The sequence below is a fragment of the Canis lupus genome, chromosome 7 (genome assembly GCF_011100685.1).
Source record: "Canis lupus familiaris isolate Mischka breed German Shepherd chromosome 7, alternate assembly UU_Cfam_GSD_1.0, whole genome shotgun sequence".
NCBI lineage: Eukaryota > Metazoa > Chordata > Mammalia > Carnivora > Canidae > Canis > Canis lupus.
The window spans coordinates 20,602,803-20,623,261 of NC_049228.1; the positions used below are offsets into that span (position 1 = coordinate 20,602,803).

Consider the following 20,459-nt stretch of genomic DNA (forward strand, 5'->3'; position numbering starts at 1 on the left):
GGTCAGCAAGCGTTTAAGCATATTTTGAGTGTGAGACAATATGCATGGCTTTGCAAATGTGTATTGCTCCTTAAGGAATTTGTCAGGAAGACAGATGTGTGAATAGCTAACTCTTCTGTCTCCTCTTTTGAAGGCTGAGCTATCTAGGGAAGTAAACTCTCAGAACTGAGTAATCCATCCAGCTCTCCCAGGCCTCACTTGTGATGGGATATGATGGCTGAATTTTGCTTGCCCTGCTAATTTTCACTCCATTTTCCAATTGGGTAAATTTAGGGATGTTTTCTTTCTTAATTGAATGTCTCTGGGACATATTATTAGGTTCTGATAAAGTTTCTTTAATCTGCTAAAATATTCAAAAGATAGCCCCATTTAAAGCTGTAGTGTTAGGATTGTGAATTGACTCAAATGATTAAAATGGGGGTTTGTCCCTCTTCTGTTTTGTTTGCTTATTGTTTTTCTCTAATTTTCCCCCCCCCTTTCCAGGAAGACACCATGGAAGTGGAGGAGTTCTTGAAGGAAGCTGCAGTGATGAAGGAAATCAAGCATCCTAATCTGGTCCAACTCTTAGGTAAGGAAGCTTGCCTGAATGATAGGTGCATTCCCTGGCCCTGTCATCTCCAGATGCTGCTTCCGAATCATCATGGTGGAAGCTCCAAGTACAAATATACTTCAGCAAATGGTGGTTATTTTAATCAGCAGGCTCTGTGTTCAAAAATTGCCCTAGAATGGTACACCTGGCTGGCTTAGTTAGTAGAGCATGTAACTTTTGACCTTGGCGTCTCGAGTTTGAGCCCCATGTTTGGTATTAAGATTATATACATACATACATAAATTAATTTTTAAAACTTTTAGTGAGGGGCATCCCGGGTGGCTCAGCAGTTTAGCACCACCTTCAGCCCAGGGTGTGATCCTGGAGACCCAGGATCGAATCCTGCATCAGGCTCCCTGCATGGAGCCTGTTTCTCCCTCTGCTTGTGTCTGTGCCTCTCTTGTGTCTCTCATGAATAAATAAGTAAAATCTTAAAAAAAAAAAAAAAAAAAAAAAAAACTTTTAATAAAAATTGCCTGGGAAACGGCCTGGATTGATTACAATAAATAAAACTGCCTAGCTTGTGGTAACTGCCCCAGTTCAAGTTCAGAATCACTCAGAATTATACCAAACCAAATACTGTCGCAAAATATTTTTACAAAATAAAAAGACATTAAAGAAAAAACAGTTGAAAAGAAGCGGATAAAAATTGTGACCACACTGATTGGTGTACCTTGCTCAGCAGAAAGTGGTGTGCTGCGATACAATGGCTTCTCACCTGTTCAGGTCACAAAGAAACTGTTGACTGAACCCCTTGCCCTTTATAAAGGAGGGCCAGTTTCCTTGGGTATTCACATTGAGCCAAAACTATCCCAAAGGAAAGAGTTTCTTGTTGATTTTTTACAAGGAATTTGCCATGTATCATTGAAATTCTTGACTGTGGAAACAGTCTTTTTACAAAGGATGATACAGGACGGGCTCACACAGTCTTCAACATACATACAATTGCTGTTACTTTTCGATAAACATTGTTAGTGTGCTGGTGAGGATGGGAATCACAGGCACATATAGAACTCAAGACAGTTCAGTTTTCTAGACCCCTTATGGAATTAATGCTTTTGCCCAAACAGGCACATACTCAGATGCATATGGTTTCCAAAGAATGATGTCAAGGAAGACAAGACTCCCTTACCAACCACCTTTTTCTTAACTTTGCTGTGTTATTTTCAGGGAATGTGGTAGCAAGAAGGGAAAAGATTACTGCTGAGCTAGAGTTTAAAATGTGTCTGTTATTCTTACTGAAGAGGTTGGGAATTTTTGGATATATACTAATAAAACAAGCTCTCTTCTTCAACTATCAGGTGTGTGTACTTTGGAGCCACCGTTTTACATTGTGACTGAGTACATGCCGTACGGCAACTTGCTCGATTATCTCCGCGAATGCAGCCGAGAAGAAGTGACTGCAGTTGTCCTGCTGTACATGGCCACACAGATCTCTTCTGCAATGGAATATCTAGAGAAGAAGAATTTCATCCATAGGTTCGTAAAGCCTGATTATTGCCTATGACTAACCATGAAGCAACCTTGCTTGATGTGCAAATACAGAAAAGAATGTGAGAGCCTTCCCGGAAATTTCCAGATGACTCAGAAAAGCAATTTTCTCTTTCACAGGACCTGCCCACTATGATGCCATTTCCAACTTATAAATCTGCTGTATTCTGGTGAAAGTATTAATGAGGGGCTTTTGCTAATTCTCAGAACAGAATGCTTTTTATTTTGTCGGGCCATATCCAAGAGTCTTTTTCTCCATCTAATGGCTTAATTTTAACAATAGCTTTCTGTCTTATTAAAGAAGTTAAAGTAAACCCCTGTAGAAAAGCGTCTTTTGCTCACCTCTGCAACCTGTCCCAGTGTACTTCTAAATAGGAACCCATTTTCTGAAGTCTTTTTTATTCTAGTATCAGATAACTGTCTGTTGGTGACTATTTTACAAGTGATATATAATTTGTGGCTTTTTACCATGTTAGCAGTTATCATAAAATAATACTATATCTGTCAGCATGGACTTACCAACTCTACTTTTAGCACAAAGGACCAAGAATAGAGCATTCATGGTCGTTTTCTCACCATCTGAATGAATGAAATTAGGGTTCTCTTTTCCACAGAGATCTTGCAGCCCGTAACTGCCTAGTGGGAGAAAACCATGTGGTAAAAGTGGCTGACTTTGGCTTAAGTAGATTGATGACTGGAGACACGTATACTGCTCATGCTGGAGCCAAATTTCCTATTAAATGGACAGCACCAGAGAGTCTTGCCTACAATACCTTCTCAATTAAATCTGACGTCTGGGGTAAGGTTGGAAGGGACTTTTTCTTTGTCTGACATTTTATGTTTTTAATAAATGTTTTTAGTTCTTTAGAGCTTCTCATTTGTGTGATCAGTAAACTCTGCCTTTATCCTCCATCCTTTATCAGTCATTCAGCAAAAATTTATTAATACCTACTATCTGCCAGGCATTGTGTTAGTCACTTAGCATAGAAAGTAGTGTAAAGAAGAAAGTGGAAAAGAAAAAGTCCCCACTTTCAAAGAGCTCACAGTCTAGATCTTGGATTGCATTGGAATTTTATTGATCCTCTCTTTGCAAAGCTTCCTGTTTTCCATATTAGGTTTTATTGCTCGTTTCCAGAGTACTGTGACACAGAGTAGCCTCTTCTTTTCAAGGAAAGCATGATGGAATTGCATTTAGACTTTGTCCTTGTAACTAACTCATCTTGTTTCTGTTGCCATGAAAAGCAGATTTAGCAGGGGCTCATGGACTGAACAAGTCTATGGAAATTTGGGGGCAGCCCTGGTGGCGCAGCGGTTTAGCGCCGCCTACAGCCTGGGGTGTGATCCTGGAGACCCGGGATCAAGTCCCACATCCGGCTCCCTGCATGGAGCCTGCTTCTCGCTCTGCCTGTGTCTTTATCTCTCTGCCTCTGAATTAAAAAAAAAAAAAAAAAAAAAGAAAGAAAGAAATTTGGGTTGTAGACCAACAGAAATAGTTGTAAGATGCTGAGTCACTTTTTACCAGAAATCTTAAACTCAGAAATAATGTGTGACAAAGTCAAGCAAATTTCCTTTTCTAGTGTGATTATTTTCTTTGTTTTTTTCTTTTTTCAAAGATTTTATTTATTTGAGAGAGGGAGAGCACAGAGGGAGAGGGAAAAGCAGATTCCCCACTGAGCAGGGAATCTGATACGGGCCTCAATCCCAGGACCCCAGGATCATGATCTGAGCCAAAGGCAGATGCTTAACCAACTGAACCATCCTGGCACCACTAGTGTGATGTTTTTTCTGATTTTAAATTAGTCTATTTCTTTTTCTTTTTTTTTTTTTTTAATTTTTATTTATTCATGATAGGCACACAGTGAGAGAGAGAGAGGCAGAGACACAGGCAGAGGGAGAAGCAGGCTCCATGCACCGGGAGCCTGACGTGGGATTCGATCCCGGATCTCCGGGATCGCGCCCTGGGCCAAAGGCAGGCGCCAAACCGCTGCGCCACCCAGGGATCCCAGTCTATTTCTTTTTGACTCCTTTAATATTCGCTGATATAAAAACTGAAATTCATTAAATAGATCATAGATTGTTCTAAGAGTAGTTGGGTTATGTCCCAGACTTTCTATGGTCATAATTTATTCTCCCTCACTACAGTAAAGGAAATCCAAATAAAAATTGGGGAATTTATGGGGTGCCTGGGTAGCTCAGTCAGTTGAGCATCAGACTCTTGGTTTTGGCTCGGGATGTGATCTTGGTATCTTTGTGATATGGGATTAAGCCCTGTGTTGGGCTCCATGCTCAGTGGGCAATCTGCTTGGGATTCAACCATCCTCTCCCTCTCTTCCCCACCCCTTCCCCCCATTGCCCCCACTGGTGTGAGTGTGTGCTCTCATGCACTTGCTGTCTCAGATTAAAAAAAAAAAAAATCTTTAAAAAAAATTGGCAAATTTATAGAAAACTGTCTTGAGGTTATACCTGAAGCAGTCTTCTGGCAGATACCTTATTAGAAGGACAAGTTCAGCTATAAGAATTAGAAGAGTATACTAATGTTGTAACAGTGTGAATGTTATCCAAAATTTGAAAGAAAAGTTACCTAATGGTATAAAATAAAAGATCAGAGAAGAAACATTCAACTTTTCTTTTTTTAAATCCCTTATGCAGCTTTCGGGGTACTGTTGTGGGAAATTGCTACATATGGAATGTCACCATATCCAGGTATTGACCTGTCTCAGGTGTATGATCTACTGGAAAAAGGATATCGAATGGAACAACCTGAAGGATGCCCCCCTAAGGTTTATGAACTTATGAGAGCATGTAAGTGGTTTTTTTGTTGTTGTTGTTTTTGTTTTTTGAGTTTTTTTGTATTTTAATTTTGAAGGGTTAAGTCAGTGATTCAGGGTGATTAACAAAATAAGAAAACAGTTTTCCTCTCAGTGTTAGATTGAATCCAATCTCATGACATATAAAGTGTTGGTCAGGCGTGTTTGGGTGGCTCAGTCTGCCTTCAGTGCAGGTCATGACCTCAGGATTCTGGGATCGAGCCTGAATAGGGCTTCCTGCTCAGTGGGGGATCTGCTTCTCCCTCTCCCTCTCCCTCTCCCCCCGTACTCATGTGCATGCTCTCTCTCTCATAAATGAATAAAATCTTTAAAAAAGGGTCATTGATCAGCCAGTTGGCATATATAATAAACCATTGAGTCTTAATTGGAATTCTAATAACAGTTGTCCATGGCCCATATATTGCATATAAGTGGTTTCCCCAAACCACTTGCATATTCTAATAGGATAATAAGAAACTGGGTTTGGAGATGGCTGCTTTCAACTAGATAAAAATGATTGCTAAAGACTGGAGAATACCTGAAAGTAACCACTTTGAATAAACAAAAGCATCTGACTTCTTAACAGATGAGAAAGCTAGAAGGTGAGTGGTGAATTAGATTGCATTGTGTTTAAGCATATGTCTTGTTATTTTCCTTACCGTCCTGTTTTTGTCAAAGTGAACTCTAACTTCCTCCTTTCTTTTTTTTTTTTTCCTCCTTTCTGATATCCTGTTATACTTCTGATTATACTTAGCTGATTATAAGGTTAGAATGAGTTTGAATACAGGTTCTACTTCTTTCATTTTTCTAGTAGAAAACAACTTTCCATTTTATTTTATTTATTTTAGATTTTATTTATTTATTCATGAGAGACACAGAGGCAGAGACATAGGCAGAGGGAGAAGCAGGCTCCATGTGGGGAGCTTGATGGTGGGACTCAATCCTGGGACTCCAGGATCATGCTCTGGGCCAAAGGCAGGCACCAAACCGCTGAGCCACCCAGGCGCCCCAACTTTCCATTTTATAAAGCATCTCCCCACCCCTCTTTATCCCCGTAGTAGAGAAAATAGAAGCTGAGGCTACATAGAAGGACCAGCCCTAGGAAGTGGGTTTATCACAGCTTTAAGTCTGGAACTGAGAAGCAGCTGCCTCACTGTCCTTCAGTAGCCTCCATCATGATGTTTGGGACTCGCTTGCAGGTGTGCCATTGGATATTTAATTTTTGAAAGGAGCTTTCAGTATTTTCTTCTTTTGTTACATAGGCTGGAAGTGGAGCCCTGCTGACAGGCCATCTTTCGCTGAAACACATCAGGCTTTTGAAACCATGTTTCATGACTCCAGTATTTCTGAAGGTGGGAATCTGGTAGTTTACAGCTGGTCGCCAGTTCTGGGTGGTGTTAGGGGTGGTAATATTTCAAGAACAGTAGATTCTTCTAGTTTGTGACTCCATTTCGGGATATTGAATTAATTCTTGGCCTTTATTCTCGCTTTGCTTTTTTTTTTTTTTTTTGCTATTTTTAAATGTCTCTATGTCTCTGCTCATTTCTAATATTGAAATTGTATTTTAATTAGGAATTCAGTCTCTTCATAAAGAGAAGAAGTTTGGTAGTTCTTTAACCACCAACACTTACCATATATGGAAGGGAAGAAAAAATGAGTATGAAGATTATTCCACCTCCCTGAACCATACCTACAAAGACAGAATCAAGTTATTAAGGCAATATCCAGAAATTTCATTTCTAGAAATAGATCTTGAAATAATTAAGAATATGAATAAAGATTTAGCTACAAAGATGTTACATCAGTGTGTAGTTTTTAATATTGAAAAATTAAGAACAATTTAAGAATCTAATTATTATGTTCATATAATGGAATATTTAAAATGATATTCTTAAATATATTGACATGGAAAATAGTTTAAAATGAGCATGTTAAGCTATGAACAGTGAGAAGCCTTTTCGTATCTGAAAAACAAATGTATAGGCGCACGTAGGCATGACAGTGCCTCTACAATTACATGCAGAAGTCAGACAGTAAACTTGTTATATAGACAGGCTATTCCTAGAGAGTTAAAAACATCGAATTCTTAGTTATTTGTGCTTATTATTAGATTCTTTGGTATAGCTCCAGAATTTCACACATATTTGTTAAAATTTCTCCTTCATAATTGAACACAGAGCTTACTACTTAAGTTCAGGTTTTAAAATATTAGAAAAGGAAATCAGGCAAGTTGAATTTTGTCATCTTTCGTTAGCAATGTATCATTTCAGATAAGAAGGGAAAAGTATAACACTGAAGTTGAATGAAAAGTATTTTCTTCCTTGTCCTTTGCTTAGCTGAAACTTCTGCACATCAACCTTTGGGCCAGTTTGAGCAGCTGCCTGTCTCGGCCCCTCTGTGCTTTACCACAGCAGAGCTGGAGTGATAGAAGTCACAGGCTCCACTTCTCTGATGCTTCTGTGTCACCTTTTAACTTCTGTTGAATCCTTGCTTAAATATTTCTGCTTCTTTCAAAAATGTTCTGTCCTTTTAGAAAATCAGCCATTATTACTTCTTAAAGGTAATTGCAATTCAGAATTGCTAAACAAGAAATTTAAAATTATTTAACCCACATTTTATTAAGCATTTAATCTTTGGCAAGCACTATACTGAAGACATAGGGATAAGACACAGTTCCTACCTTAAAAAGATGTATTTATTAGTTGTGAGTGGCAGAAACCTAACTCAAGTTTTCGAAAGCAATAAAAGGAGGATTTATTGGCTCATAACCAAACCGTGGGAAAGGAGGGATGGTGTGAACTTCAGAGTCAGTAGAAGCCACAGACTCAAGGGGCTCTGGGACTTCCTACTTCCCACAACCACTCCCACCCAGTATCACTTCACTTTTGCTTCTACATTGATCTCATCCTCAGAATATTCCAAGAGGCACGGGGCACAGTTACTAGCATCCTTGAGGTCATATCTTTATAGCTTACGTCTGTGTCTGCCAGCTGCTGTACATAGCAGCGTAGGAAAGGAATCTCACTGACAGTGCTTGGGTTATATACTGTATATCCATTCTTGTGGAAGAGTCGATTTTTTAAAATAGTTGCCAAAAAATGTAAAATAAACACACTATTTCACAATTTCATTGATTCCACTTCATTTTTGTTCAGGAATGAGTAGCAAAGTATGTCTTTGCCCCAGTAGAAGCCACAAAATGCATAGCCATGTTCAAAAGGGTGAGCACTTTTTCAGGAGCCTCATTTGCTTCATTTGAATGAAATGAAATGCATCTACCCTCCTTCTTGGTATAAGGTACAATCTAAAAATAAAAATAACTCCAGAAATCTGTCTGCTTTGTTCAGCCTCTGAATAAGGACTCAGTAAACAAGGATATCCAAATGATATGGAAGCACATGAAACCATGCTGAACATTACTCATCATCAGAGAAATCCAAAATAGAACAATGAGATGCCATAGAGACTGACACCAGAATGGCTCAAATTAAAATTGAACAAAAAAACCCCTGATAATATCAAACTCTGGCAAGAATGCAGAGTAACCAAAACTACTATACAATGCTAATGGGAGTATAGATTGGCCCAGCCATTTTGGGAGACTGTTTGGCACAATCCAACAAAGCTGAATTATGTGCACCCTATAACCCACCAGTCCTGCTCCTAGGTATATACCCAGCAGACAATCACACAATTCTGAAGCAAAAGACACGTAGCAGGGTGTTCCTAGCAGCATATTCACTCACAATAGCCAAAAACTAAAAACAACCTAAGTATCCATCAAAAGAGGAATGGATTAATTTTGGTATATTCACACTTTTGAACAATATACCATGAGAGAAAGCCCCTGCCACATGCAACAATGTGGATGAATCCACAGTCACAATATTGAGCAAGAGAAGCCAGACATAAAAGAGTACATACTCTGTGATTCCATTGTATATTTTAGTACTTTTCTCCAGTTTTTTTCCTGTTGTATACTTTTTCTGAAAATAAAACCTTTTCTGTGTCCTGAAATTGTTTTTCATCAGTCCCTTTATCTTCCTCACAGAGGTAGCTGAGGAGCTTGGGAGAGCTGCCTCCTCCTCATCTGTTGTTCCATACCTGCCCCGACTGCCAATACTTCCTTCCAAGACCCGGACGCTGAAGAAGCAGGTGGAGAACAAGGAGAATATCGAAGGGGCACAGGACACCACAGAAAATTCTGCTTCCAGTTCAGCACCAGGTATGGGTCACTAGGCGGGTAGAATTAAACTGTTTCCAGAACCTTGGGGTTTGATCCTTTATTTCCACTTTGCTGTCCGTCTTCCCCAAGGAGAGAATGGCCAGCATTAAACCAGCTCCTGCTCTTGTCCTTGGTTCTGGGGTGCCAGCGTCGTTAGTCCTGATCTCTTCCGTCCGTTCTACTACTTGGCTTCTCGCCCTGTTTCCTCAACTCTCCAATCTCAGACAGTTACCTCTTGACAGTTTCTGGGAAAAACTGCTTCATTGAGCCTGATAGATGAGGCCAGGGCATGCTGTAGCTTTTAGAGAATAGACAATAGCCAAGGTGAAAGCCAGCACGTTGTTTCTTCCCAGTTATATCACATGTTGTATTTGTAACACTCATCGGTGTAAAATGATAACATATTTATTAATTTCTTCTGAGTCCTACTAATACCTGACATTTAAGAGATACTAACAAAACTCTTATAGTTAACCATAGTTACTCAAGTGTAATGGAATCACTGTTTGTCTTTAACGTTACTGATTGGCCATTTCTTATCAGGGTTCATTAGAGGTGCACAGGCCCCTAGTGGGTCCCCAGCACTGCCTCGAAAACAAAGAGACAAGTCACCCAGCAGCCTCTTGGAAGATGCCAAAGAGACATGCTTCACCAGGGATAGGAAGGGAGGCTTCTTCAGCTCCTTCATGAAAAAGAGAAATGCTCCCACACCCCCTAAACGCAGCAGTTCCTTCCGAGAAATGGAGAATCAACCCCACAAGAAATATGAACTCACGGGTAACTTCTCATCTGTTGCTTCTCTACAGCATGCTGATGGGTTCTCTTTCACTCCTGCCCAGCAAGAGGCGAATCTGGTGCCACCCAAGTGCTATGGGGGGAGCTTTGCACAGAGGAACCTCTGTAATGACGATGGTGGCGGGGGCGGGGGCAGTGGCACTGCTGGGGGTGGGTGGTCTGGCATCACAGGCTTCTTTACACCACGTTTAATCAAAAAGACACTGGGCTTACGAGCGGGTAAACCCACAGCCAGTGATGACACTTCCAAGCCTTTTCCAAGGTCAAACTCTACATCTTCCATGTCCTCAGGGCTTCCAGAGCAGGATAGGATGGCAATGACCCTTCCCAGGAACTGCCAGAGGTCCAAACTCCAGCTGGAAAGGACAGTGTCCACCTCTTCTCAGCCAGAAGAGAATGTGGACAGGGCCAATGATATGCTTCCAAAAAAATCAGAGGAAGGTGCTGCTCCAAGCAGGGAGAGACCAAAAGCCAAACTTTTGCCCAGAGGAGCCACGGCTCTTCCTCTCAGAACCCCCTCTGGGGACCCAGCCATTACAGAGAAGGACTCTCCAGCGGTGGGGGTGGCTGGAGTGGCAGCTGCCCCAAAGAGCAAGGAGAGGAATGGTGGAGCACGACTTGGCATGGCTGGAGTCCCAGAGGATGGCGAGCAGACAGGCTGGTCTTCTCCAGCCAAGGCTGCAGCAGCCCTCCCAACCACTCACAACCACAAAGTGCCAGTCCTTATCTCACCCACTCTGAAGCACACTCCAGCTGACGTGCAGCTCATTGGCACAGACTCTCAGGGCAATAAATTCAAACTCTTATCTGAGCATCAGGTCACATCCTCTGGAGACAAGGACCGACCCCGACGGGTAAAACCAAAGTGTGCCCCACCCCCACCCCCAGTGATGAGACTACTGCAGCATCCGTCCATGTGCTCAGACTCCACGGAAGAGCCCACTGCCCCGACTGCAGGACAGCCCACGCCAGAAACACAGGAAGGAGGGAAGAAGGCAGCTCCGGGGGCAGTGCCCATCGGTGGGAAAGCTGGGAGGCCAGTGATGCCTCCACCTCAAGTGCCTCTGCCCACATCTTCCATCTCACCAGCCAAAATGGCTAATGGCACAGCAGGTACTAAAGTGGCTCTGAGAAAAACCAAACAGGTGGCTGAGAAAATCTCAGCAGACAAAATCAGCAAAGAGGCCCTGCTGGAATGTGCTGACCTACTGTCCAGTGCAATCACGGAACCTGTGCCCAACAGCCAGCTGGTGGACACGGGACACCAGCTACTCGACTACTGCTCAGGCTATGTGGACTGCATCCCTCAAACTCGCAACAAATTTGCCTTCCGAGAGGCTGTGAGCAAACTGGAACTCAGCCTGCAGGAGCTGCAGGTGTCTTCAGCTGCTGCTGGGGTGTCCGGGGCAAACCCTGTCCTTAATAACTTATTGTCATGTGTCCAGGAAATCAGTGATGTGGTGCAGAGGTAGCCACTGTGAGCCTCAGGGGAAGATGCTCACATTTCTGAGGGGAGAGGGAAAGGGGCTTGTTTTCCTGTGTTCTTGTTTTCAAAAAATGAAAGACTGATACTTGAGTGTGTTTATGTGAAGTACCTCAGATCTCTGAGTTCTCACGTTTACAGGTTCATCTCAAAAATAACAAAAAGCAAAACACATAGGACAGGGAAATGAAATGGGGGCAGAGCAGTGGTGGACAGGATTGGAAGCTGCCCTGGAACATCAGGGAACATGTGTCTGCCAGGCCACAGAGAACCCAGTCCAATCCGTTCTTACCTGGGATGATGTGTGGTGGGTAAACAGGGCTGCTCTGGGCCAGGCTGCAGGCCTGTGTGCAGACTGTGGACTGGCCGGGGGTGCTCACTCCGCGCCCCACAGAAGGGGACTGACTTGGGGCTCCAGGAGGTACTGGCGGTGGTCACGTGCCACCTCACCTAATGAATCGGGTGGGAGTGAAGAAGGGAAAGCTGGGAATGTTACCGAGGGGAACCTTTCCTTTGAGGCCATTGAAAGCAGCTGTTTCTCCAGAGCTCACCGCCATAGTCGAAGCTGCAGGTCAGCCTGCGAGGGCATGCTCCCATCCTTTTTACCATGGGCATGTTAATTGGTGCAGGAAGTAAAGAATGCTAGGAAGTAGTCAGGGAGATTGAAACTTCCTCCTCACATCTCCATGGATGAGCAGAAGTCATTTCTCCCCCTCATAGGTTATTTCCTAGTGGACCGGGATTTGGTTTTTAGCTCGCTGGTGCCCATCTATAAATTGTAGGCATAGGGGTCTCCTTCGTGGTTCCTCTCTGCTCTCTTCCGGGTGGGCCATCTTCCTTTATATCTGGCAGTATTCAGGGCATTAATCAATGTTGATATGGAAAACAGCGGTCACGTACAGGCTCTCTTGGGAATCCTTTTCTGATGCCGTGCCCCTGCAAACCGACATACTGGCCAAGGAATTAAGCAGCTCTGCATCTCTTTATCGGTTAACATGCCAGGGAAGGAGGTCTCTTCTTGGAATCCATTGGCCAGCTCCAGAGGTCTGTGACTTTAAGTGTTCTTGAGAAGCTGATTTGGTCCCAATGGCCATTTCTCTGTACTTTTCACCTCCCTCATCACCGTAGACCCAGGCTAGGTAGGGAGGAGGAGAAATATTCTTTCACTCTCCGTGAATTTCAGATGAATTGCCCCCAATTACTCCCACCTACTCTTCTCCCTTCACATAGCCCCTTCCCCCTCATGGTTGTGCTTGTCTGTAAATACTGTACTGGGAATACTCTTTGATATTTATTTTGTCACTTCACCTCTCTTTGAAGAATGCATAATCGAAGGGGCAGGTCATTTCAAGGAAATACTGATTAAACCCTAGAAACATAATGACTTAACCCCCAAATATGTTTTGCCTTTGAAAACTAGGCCTTTTCCTATTTAGTTATAGTTATGGAAGCTAATTAGGATCATATTGAACTGAACCTAAGCAGTTGGATATTATTAATATTCTTGATATCAGGTCTAATCTTAATACTTCATTCTCTTTTTAAAGCTTTATGACCACCACCCCTCCCCTGCCCAAGGAGAACCTGATACAAAAGAATAAATAATTTTTTCCTCCCAAACGAATATTAACTTAGGAAGATAGGAGTTGAACACTGGTGATCTGTGAGTTTTCTTCCTGCCTCTGTTATCGTTCCACTGTCAAGCCACAGCCCCATCTCTTAATCTGTTAAAGGAAGGTAATGCTACATCTTCTCCAGGGTGTTTTGCGAATAAGTGTATAGCTATCCCTTTGAGAGCCACTTCAGTGCAGCGTTGTTGCGTTCAATGGTTTTCATTCTCTTCTTTGCTCAGTAGCAGATAATGGAAATGTGGAACTGCTGAGATGATGCTAACGGGGCTAGAATACTGAGGAGGCAAAACTATGTTTTGGACAGCGTTTGTCCTCTCTGAGGAGGAAACTGAGTTTTCATTAGAAAGAAAGGAAACCCTTGATTCTTGCTGTGGCTGCTCCAGAGGAGGTTCAGGCCAGGAGGAGGATGAGAAGGGAAGAGACAGTCCTGAGCTTGGCAGGGCTTGGGTGAGCCCTGACTGTAGGTTACCTACAGGATGCAGCACAGGCAGTGAGCAATCTGGCTGACCTTCCCTGAGTGGTCGGTCGAGAAGACCAGAGTTCCCTTTAACCTGGATGTCGGCCCATGGTCCTCCCACCTCCTTCTTCGCCACTCCCCTTCATCAGTCATTTCCATAAACTTGAAATTGTTTTAGCAATTTGCCTTTTAAGGGTGGGCAGGGACAGCTAAAACTTTAGAATATTATGCTGCTTTTTAAGTTTATCCGTCATTGTGGGATGCAATTTGAGGGATTAATTATAATTGTTGTTTTTTCAGGGGATTTTTTTTTTTTTTTTTTTTTTTAAAGCAAGGGATCTTTCCTTGAGAGCTCTGAAAATAAGCCTTGGAGGAACACTACTGAGTGTATGTAAGCTCCCTGGTTCTCTCACCGCAGAACAGTTTTGAGGGTGGGGACTGTGTCTCACTCAGGGGCAGCACCTGGCTCTCTGTCTTGCCTACAGTAGGTGCTCACTAAGTTATGAAATAAATTGCTTTTGTTCAACACTGTCCAGAGCGGCATTAACTATTGTAGCACAGCCCGTCCACATGATGCTTGAACTGTGTGACTTCAGTATTGAAGGCTCAGGGTTCAGGTGAAAGAGGCACTGTCAACTCACTATAAAAGTATCATTTAGATTGCTCCTTTTTCTAATTGAAAAGGACCAGATTTTTTAAAGTAACCTTATATAAATTTAAAAGTTTTGAGTTCACAGCAGAGAAAACTGCTCAAGACTAAAAGCATGACCTGTCTAGTTTAAAAGCAAAGCAGGAGCAAAAGCCCTTCTATGAGTTGTTGACAACTTTCTAAAGTGGGTATATATGCCTACAGTGGGCTGTCTCAGCTTGAGTCCTTTCATGTACAGGTAATATGATTTCAGCTTCTATTTCTTATCCTAAAATGCAGTGTTTTGTGTAAAATACATCTTGATTGTGCTTTACATGAAGTATTTTCATAAAAGGCTTTGTGTAAAATTAAAGCATGTCTATTTTCCTACAGACTTCCATTGTGATTTTCAGAGATAATAGCCTTAAAAAAGATTGGCCCTAAGAAATTTAGTGTTTTTCCAAATGACCTCTGTTCATTGATATCATTAGAGTAGAGATCCTTTCCCAGTTGCATTTTGGGGTTTAAATTAGAATTTTCTTACAATTCAGTTGAAAATTGGCTGGTAAGATAGTGCCCAGTTAATAAAAGATGCTGACTTTGCTAAGGCATAGCCCGTGTTAACTAAAGTCATGGAGCTTTTGAGTTTCAAAGGATACAGTATAGCTGGTGACTAAGAGTTGAGACTCTGAAGCCAGTCTAGAAGGCAAGTCATTTAACCTTCCTGAGCCTTAGTTTCCACATTGGAAAACAGGGATGATAATAGTAACTACCTCAGGGTTGTTGTAAGGATTAAATGAGATAATGTATATAAGATTCTTAGCTCGAGTGCCTGGCACATAATGAGCACTCCATACATGTTCAGTGCTACTACTATTATTAACACTTAGTCTAGTGAGTCTTAGCCAGGGATGTGCAACAGAATCTCTGGAATTTAACAAACAGTCTGATGTGTTGGCTCATCCCAGATCAGAATTCCCAGTGGGGTGAAGTCTCAGCAAGTGTATTTTCCAAGAATTCCTCCAAGTGTTTTAGACATTCAGCACTGCCGGAACACCATTGGTACCCCAACCCTTTTCTTCATAGCTTCAGAAATTGGAAGAGAGGATGGTGAAGTTACCTGCCCATTATCTTAATTAGTGGCAGAGTCAAGGCTAAGGTCAGGTCCCTTGACTTTCTGGTTGTGGGGTCTTTCTGCCCTTACTGCTGCCTTGTGAGACACTGCCAAAAAAAAAAAGTGGCTCAGATAGACAATCAGCCTGCACAGTGCCGCACACTTTCTAAAGCACACACACACACTCCTGGCACTCTGACCTCGAGGGCCTTGAATGTTGAATAATGGCAACACTAGCAAAGCAGGCATTCAGTAGAGCTCAGTGATATAAAAAAAAAATGTATGGGGTTATTCTTTTGGACAGACCTCAGCAACACAGCAGTGGTCTGTACTTTGCTATAAAGAAATATCAAGTTAAGTTTTAAAAAAACCTAGTCCTACATTCCTTTTTCTTAAAAACAAAATGACTTTATTCCATATCATTTTAATGGCTATGAGGTAATGTATATGAAAGCACTTTGAGGAAAGTATCAAATGTAATTTAACTGTAAGGTTGTATTATTAATGTCTGTTTAGAAGATCAGACAGTTAGATGCTGATTGACTAATCACCCCCGTGACTTACCACATTTGTAAATATGAAACTGCTAAATGAATATGTGCAGGTATAGTTAAGTGTTTTGCTAAAATTGTGGCTCAGCGCCGAATAACTTCAGAAAACTACGGACCAACTTTCTGGTTTAATTATAATCATTAAAAAATAGTAATATGTACTCCAGAATAAAGAAGCTCTTCCAGGGACCTTGACTCAGGAAGAATTAAAGCCCTCTTCTTAGCCTTGAACACTTGTCCACAACATGTTCAGCCATTTAGCATCCTAACATGGTGGGAGCAGACTCTTACTTGTTAATGTTGACAGTGTCTTTTTAACCGATGTCCAGCGTGGTTTCGTTGGGATTTTTTGGGTGGGGAGGGGACAGGTGGGATTGGATGGCCATACAACCAGTGCACTTTGGGAATTAGTTTTCTAGGATTTCCTCCCGTTAGAAATGAGCTTGACATTCATCATCTGTATGTGCGTGTTTTTCCTAAAATGAGTAGCTAAACACAATTTGCCTATTAGATTATAAAATACCCCAGAGTAAATTGCATTGGTGGCCACTTTTGAGTTCTAGCTACACTGCATTCTGACCTCTCCCTTCCAGTTTTAGCTCTTGTTGTCATTGTTACTGTCTGGCTATGCTTCCACAGGAATTCAGATTGAGCTGACAGGGTTGTCTGCGTTTTTGTTCATAACGATTTTTGGGTTTTATCTCGCTTGGCATTAACTTGTTTTACCTTGGTTTGGGATCCATCTCTGTTTCCTAAGCATTTATTACAACCAGTTTTCTTATGTAGATGGGTCTCTGGATGGAAGTTTCTTCTTATGAATTAATAGACCTCCAGCTGTCTATATCTCTGTCTCAGCTTCTGTCAAGCCAGTGGCTCAGTTCTTTTGTAAATGTCCGCTTTGGATTGGGATGTGTGGGAGCAGGAAAGAGAGAAGGAAAGGCAGCTCCAAGGGACCTATGCCCTTCTGACAAAGGCAGGCAAAGGTAGCCCCACAGATGCCTGTACGTTCTGTGTGACAACCCAGAAAACCGTTTGCTGGCCATAGCCCTGCTAGTCAGAGAGGAGAAGCCTTGGGCTGGTTCGAAAGCTTGTCCCACTCTTAACAGTTAGGATAGTTAAATCTTTTGGAGAGAGTTCCAGTTTTCCAACTACCAGAATTTTAAAAAATGCAAGGTTTGTTTTTTGTTTTTTTTTTTGTTTTTTTTCTGGCAAGTGCCTCCAGTAACAGTGATTGCTGTTACCTGCTCTGTTCCAGCCAGAACTTCACTGCTATTCCCTGTCCTCCTGTATTACTGGAAAGCGTGGGTGGATTTCAGGGCTGTGGAATGGGCCTCCTGCGCAGAGCATCTACCCAGATGACTGTCTTGGCTCCAAGTCTGTCTTATGTGAAGTTTACTGCAGTGTCCAAAAAGAGGAGTTTCTGCTCTGGGGCTGCTGTTTCTCATGCCATACCAGAGGTGTACATTTCCTCTTGAGATAACACATATATAAGATGATATTTCCTTCATTTCTAACTCAGTATCCTAGATCCATAGGACAGGACATTAGGGGAGGCTCCACCTTGTGATAATCAGGGTAAGAAGATTGCATGCTTCCCCCTGAGTGAGGAGGCCAAAGCAGGTCATCTTGATTCTAGGTCATTCAGAGGATTGTGCCTTCAGAGATGGGTTTTGTGTGTTGCGGAGGAGAGACTTGTAAGCTGGGTTGATGTTGCATGATGAGTGAGCTAGAACTGGTAGGTGGGTGGCGGTGGCTCAAAGCCCTGGTCGGTGAGAATCCCTGCTTGAGATGTTCCCCACACACATGGTGTGTGAGAGACTGCACTTTTCTCCATCCTGATTGGTGAGCTGGGGGAAGGCTGTTCTAACTGGCCCTTCCCTCCTTCCAAGAGCATTTCTTTGCTCCTATGTACAATTACGAATTTGAAATTGTTTACCTCTTTTAGAAGAATTACATCCTTTAACTTTCCCACTGTTGAGTACACATACTGAACACAGTAGCAAGGCCCTGGAGCAGCCCATGGTCACAGATGGCATGTGAACTGATGTAACCTGCACATCATCTCAAGGAAGGGCTGTCTCCATTAAGTCAAAAGCTTAGGCCACTTTGTCCTCAGATCGCGCCCCATACGTGCCCTCAGTGTCTGTTCTGTGAAATTCTTGGTTGTTTTACTCAAAGGAGCAAGTTTCTGGGTCCTGCATGTCACTCCAGACTACTGAGCTATAAATGCAGGACTTGAGGTCTGGGAGCATTCTGGTCAATTCTTTAGGACATGGTGGAGGTGAATTGTCCAGTGCTAGCAGGCTTTAAGAAAGGAAATAGAAAATTTTATCAGAATAGGAATTTTAAATCATGTAATTAAGCACCATAAACTTGAACTGGAGAATAGGACTTCTAGTTAGTAAAATTTTCACATGTAGGGATAATTTTCATCAGTTGTGTAACACAACAGTAACACAGGTATGCCAAATAAATTTATTCTTGATTCAGAAGATATTGCAGGATCCTGTAGTGCTTTAGTGTCCTCACTGGTGAATCCCAGATACTGTTCTTCACAATTCAGAGGTACCATACCATGTGTTGAAAGTGGCAAGAATGCCAAGAGACTGAGAGGTTTCCGGTAGCTGAAGGCCAGGTAAGCCAAGCCTGCCTCCATTTCGACAAGCCGTTTTTCACTGTGGCCACTGTTCTTGGGATTCCGTTATGAGAGAAATTTTCTGAGATCTTGAGAAATCCCCTTGATTTAGGGTGATTGTTCTTCAGAGAAATTAGTATTCAGAAACTAGAAAGGACAATGAGGTACTCATCTTAGAGTTCTTTAGGGCATATGTTTGAAAACCTTCAGATCTCAGATCTGTAGAGAAGGGTATGTGTTATGTCCACGTCTTGTACATACACCGTTGTCGTGCTAAGAAAGGAGAGGAGTAGGTGAAAGAGGAGTTACCCAGATCTTTCCCTGTGGTGAATAGAAGCTGTGCCCTGGTTTGGTGTGTTTGCCATGAACAGGCTGATTGAGCTGTTTATGCATCCTCAGAACCCCCGGTCTCCTGGGCGGACCCCACACTCTTCCTGTTTGCAATCCGATTCTGTAATGACTATCAGTGGAGAAACCCAGTTTTATGCTCGCTTGACAAAAACAAGTTGGAACATTTCATGGTGGCTGACAGAACTTTGCCCTAAAACATAGGATTCTTTAAAACTTGTTTAACATTTATACCAAAGGTCACGCTCTGCAGGTGTATGCATGGTGGGTGCACACGGGGTGAGGCCTGGTGTGCACTGCGGAGGGGACACAGTGAGACAATATGGGATTTAACTGAAAACACATCAATCATGGGTCACACTACCAGTGTTGTCAGGTATTTGTTCTTGTAATATATTTTCAGGTGTTTTGTTTTTCTAATTTAATTCTCTCACCCTGTTGTCTGACTGTGAACTGCTAACAGTGTTAAACTTGATGTAAATAAACGAGGCCCTTGAAAGGGGAATGCTGTCTGCCTGTTGTCTCACAAGGCTTGCCAACTTGTGTTTTATTTTAAATAAAGGTTGCAATATTTTATTGGCAAAGTAGGCTTGTGATTGGAGTGTTTCTCCCCCAATTTTAACTGAGCGGGAATCTGCAGAATTTTTCTTTCTTTACAATAAGATAGAAGTGTGTGAGGTAAAGAAGCTGGTTTTAGCAACATCTCTCTGACACATTCTTTAGCATCTCCTCCCGGAGGAGAGAATACTCATTCTTCAATGGATTATGCCTTTTGGAAACGGCTAAAGGCAGCATCTGGAGCCCAGCAAGTACAGACGGTGGGTAGTGTGTGTACATGCGTGTATATCTGGCTAACATAAGGTGAAAAGGGAGCCTTAATTCTCTCAAAGTCTATTCTGAGGACAATTCCAAATAGGTTCTGCAAAAGTTTAAAGCCAAAGTAGCATTAACAGAGCACATGTAGAATGTCACAGAGAACGTTCTACTCTCGTTTTGCTTACTCTTCAATTTTTTAAAAATGTGAGTCCTTGCTTTTAGAAGTGCCGTTGTGGTTAGGTAGCAGTAGGCTGGGTTCACCTGGCACACAGGTGCGGTCCCGTTGGAAGAGCTGTTGAACATCCGCTAACACAGCTCCTCTCGCTCCCCCTGCTGTCCTTTCCTTTTGCCCATTTTTGGTGCAGGGAAATCTTATTTTTGAGTCTCCTGAGGAGAAACTTCCATTGTGATTTTCTGCCTCTTTTGCATTATTTGTAACATTCTGCACAGCTGAGGCTGTGTCACTGGCTGCGGGAAAGCATAGGAGCTGGAGCCGGAGTCAGACTGCCTGGGTCGAACCTCTCCAGTCCACTGACTAGCTTGGTGACTTTGTGCAAGTTTTTTGCCCTTTCAGAGCCTCTGTCTCCTTGTCACCACAGTCATTGTTAAGACGGACAAGAGGTAATGGCTACAGGGCACACGGGGCACATGGTAAGTTCTCAGACGGTGAGTACCTAGAACAGACTTCAACCGGACTGCACAGACTAGCATGGAGGGAGAGGCCCCTGCCTTGGCTTTGAGTATGGGGCCAAGTGACAGCAGTTTTCTTAGATTGTACTTTATTAAACACCCAAGCTCTGAGTCCTAAGCACTTTAGAAAGATGACTTTGTCTCATCCTCATAGCAGCTTTATGAGGGAAGTACAGTGATGCTCCCTGTTACAAAGGTA

The 20,459-nt window shown here is 42.5% G+C and overlaps 1 protein-coding gene across 7 annotated transcripts in view; it reads left to right on the forward strand.

Moving 5' to 3' along the window:
* The window catches only part of ABL2 (ABL proto-oncogene 2, non-receptor tyrosine kinase), a 115,724-nt gene extending 96,386 nt beyond the window's left edge, over positions 1-19,338 (forward strand). For 4 of the 7 annotated variants that reach the window (XM_038542368.1, XM_038542370.1, XM_038542371.1 and 1 more), the window contains 7 exons: positions 484-568; positions 1,891-2,068; positions 2,695-2,879; positions 4,730-4,882; positions 6,150-6,239; positions 8,939-9,112; positions 9,656-19,338. In XM_038542368.1, the coding sequence (XP_038398296.1) occupies positions 484-568; positions 1,891-2,068; positions 2,695-2,879; positions 4,730-4,882; positions 6,150-6,239; positions 8,939-9,112; positions 9,656-11,379 (2,589 nt within the window). In that variant the 3' untranslated portion in view covers positions 11,380-19,338. The remainder of the gene's footprint in view (positions 1-483; positions 569-1,890; positions 2,069-2,694; positions 2,880-4,729; positions 4,883-6,149; positions 6,240-8,938; positions 9,113-9,655) is intronic. The other 3 variants (XM_038542372.1, XM_038542374.1, XM_038542373.1) reach the window with 1 other exon arrangement.
* The last annotated feature ends 1,121 nt before the right edge of the window (positions 19,339-20,459 follow it).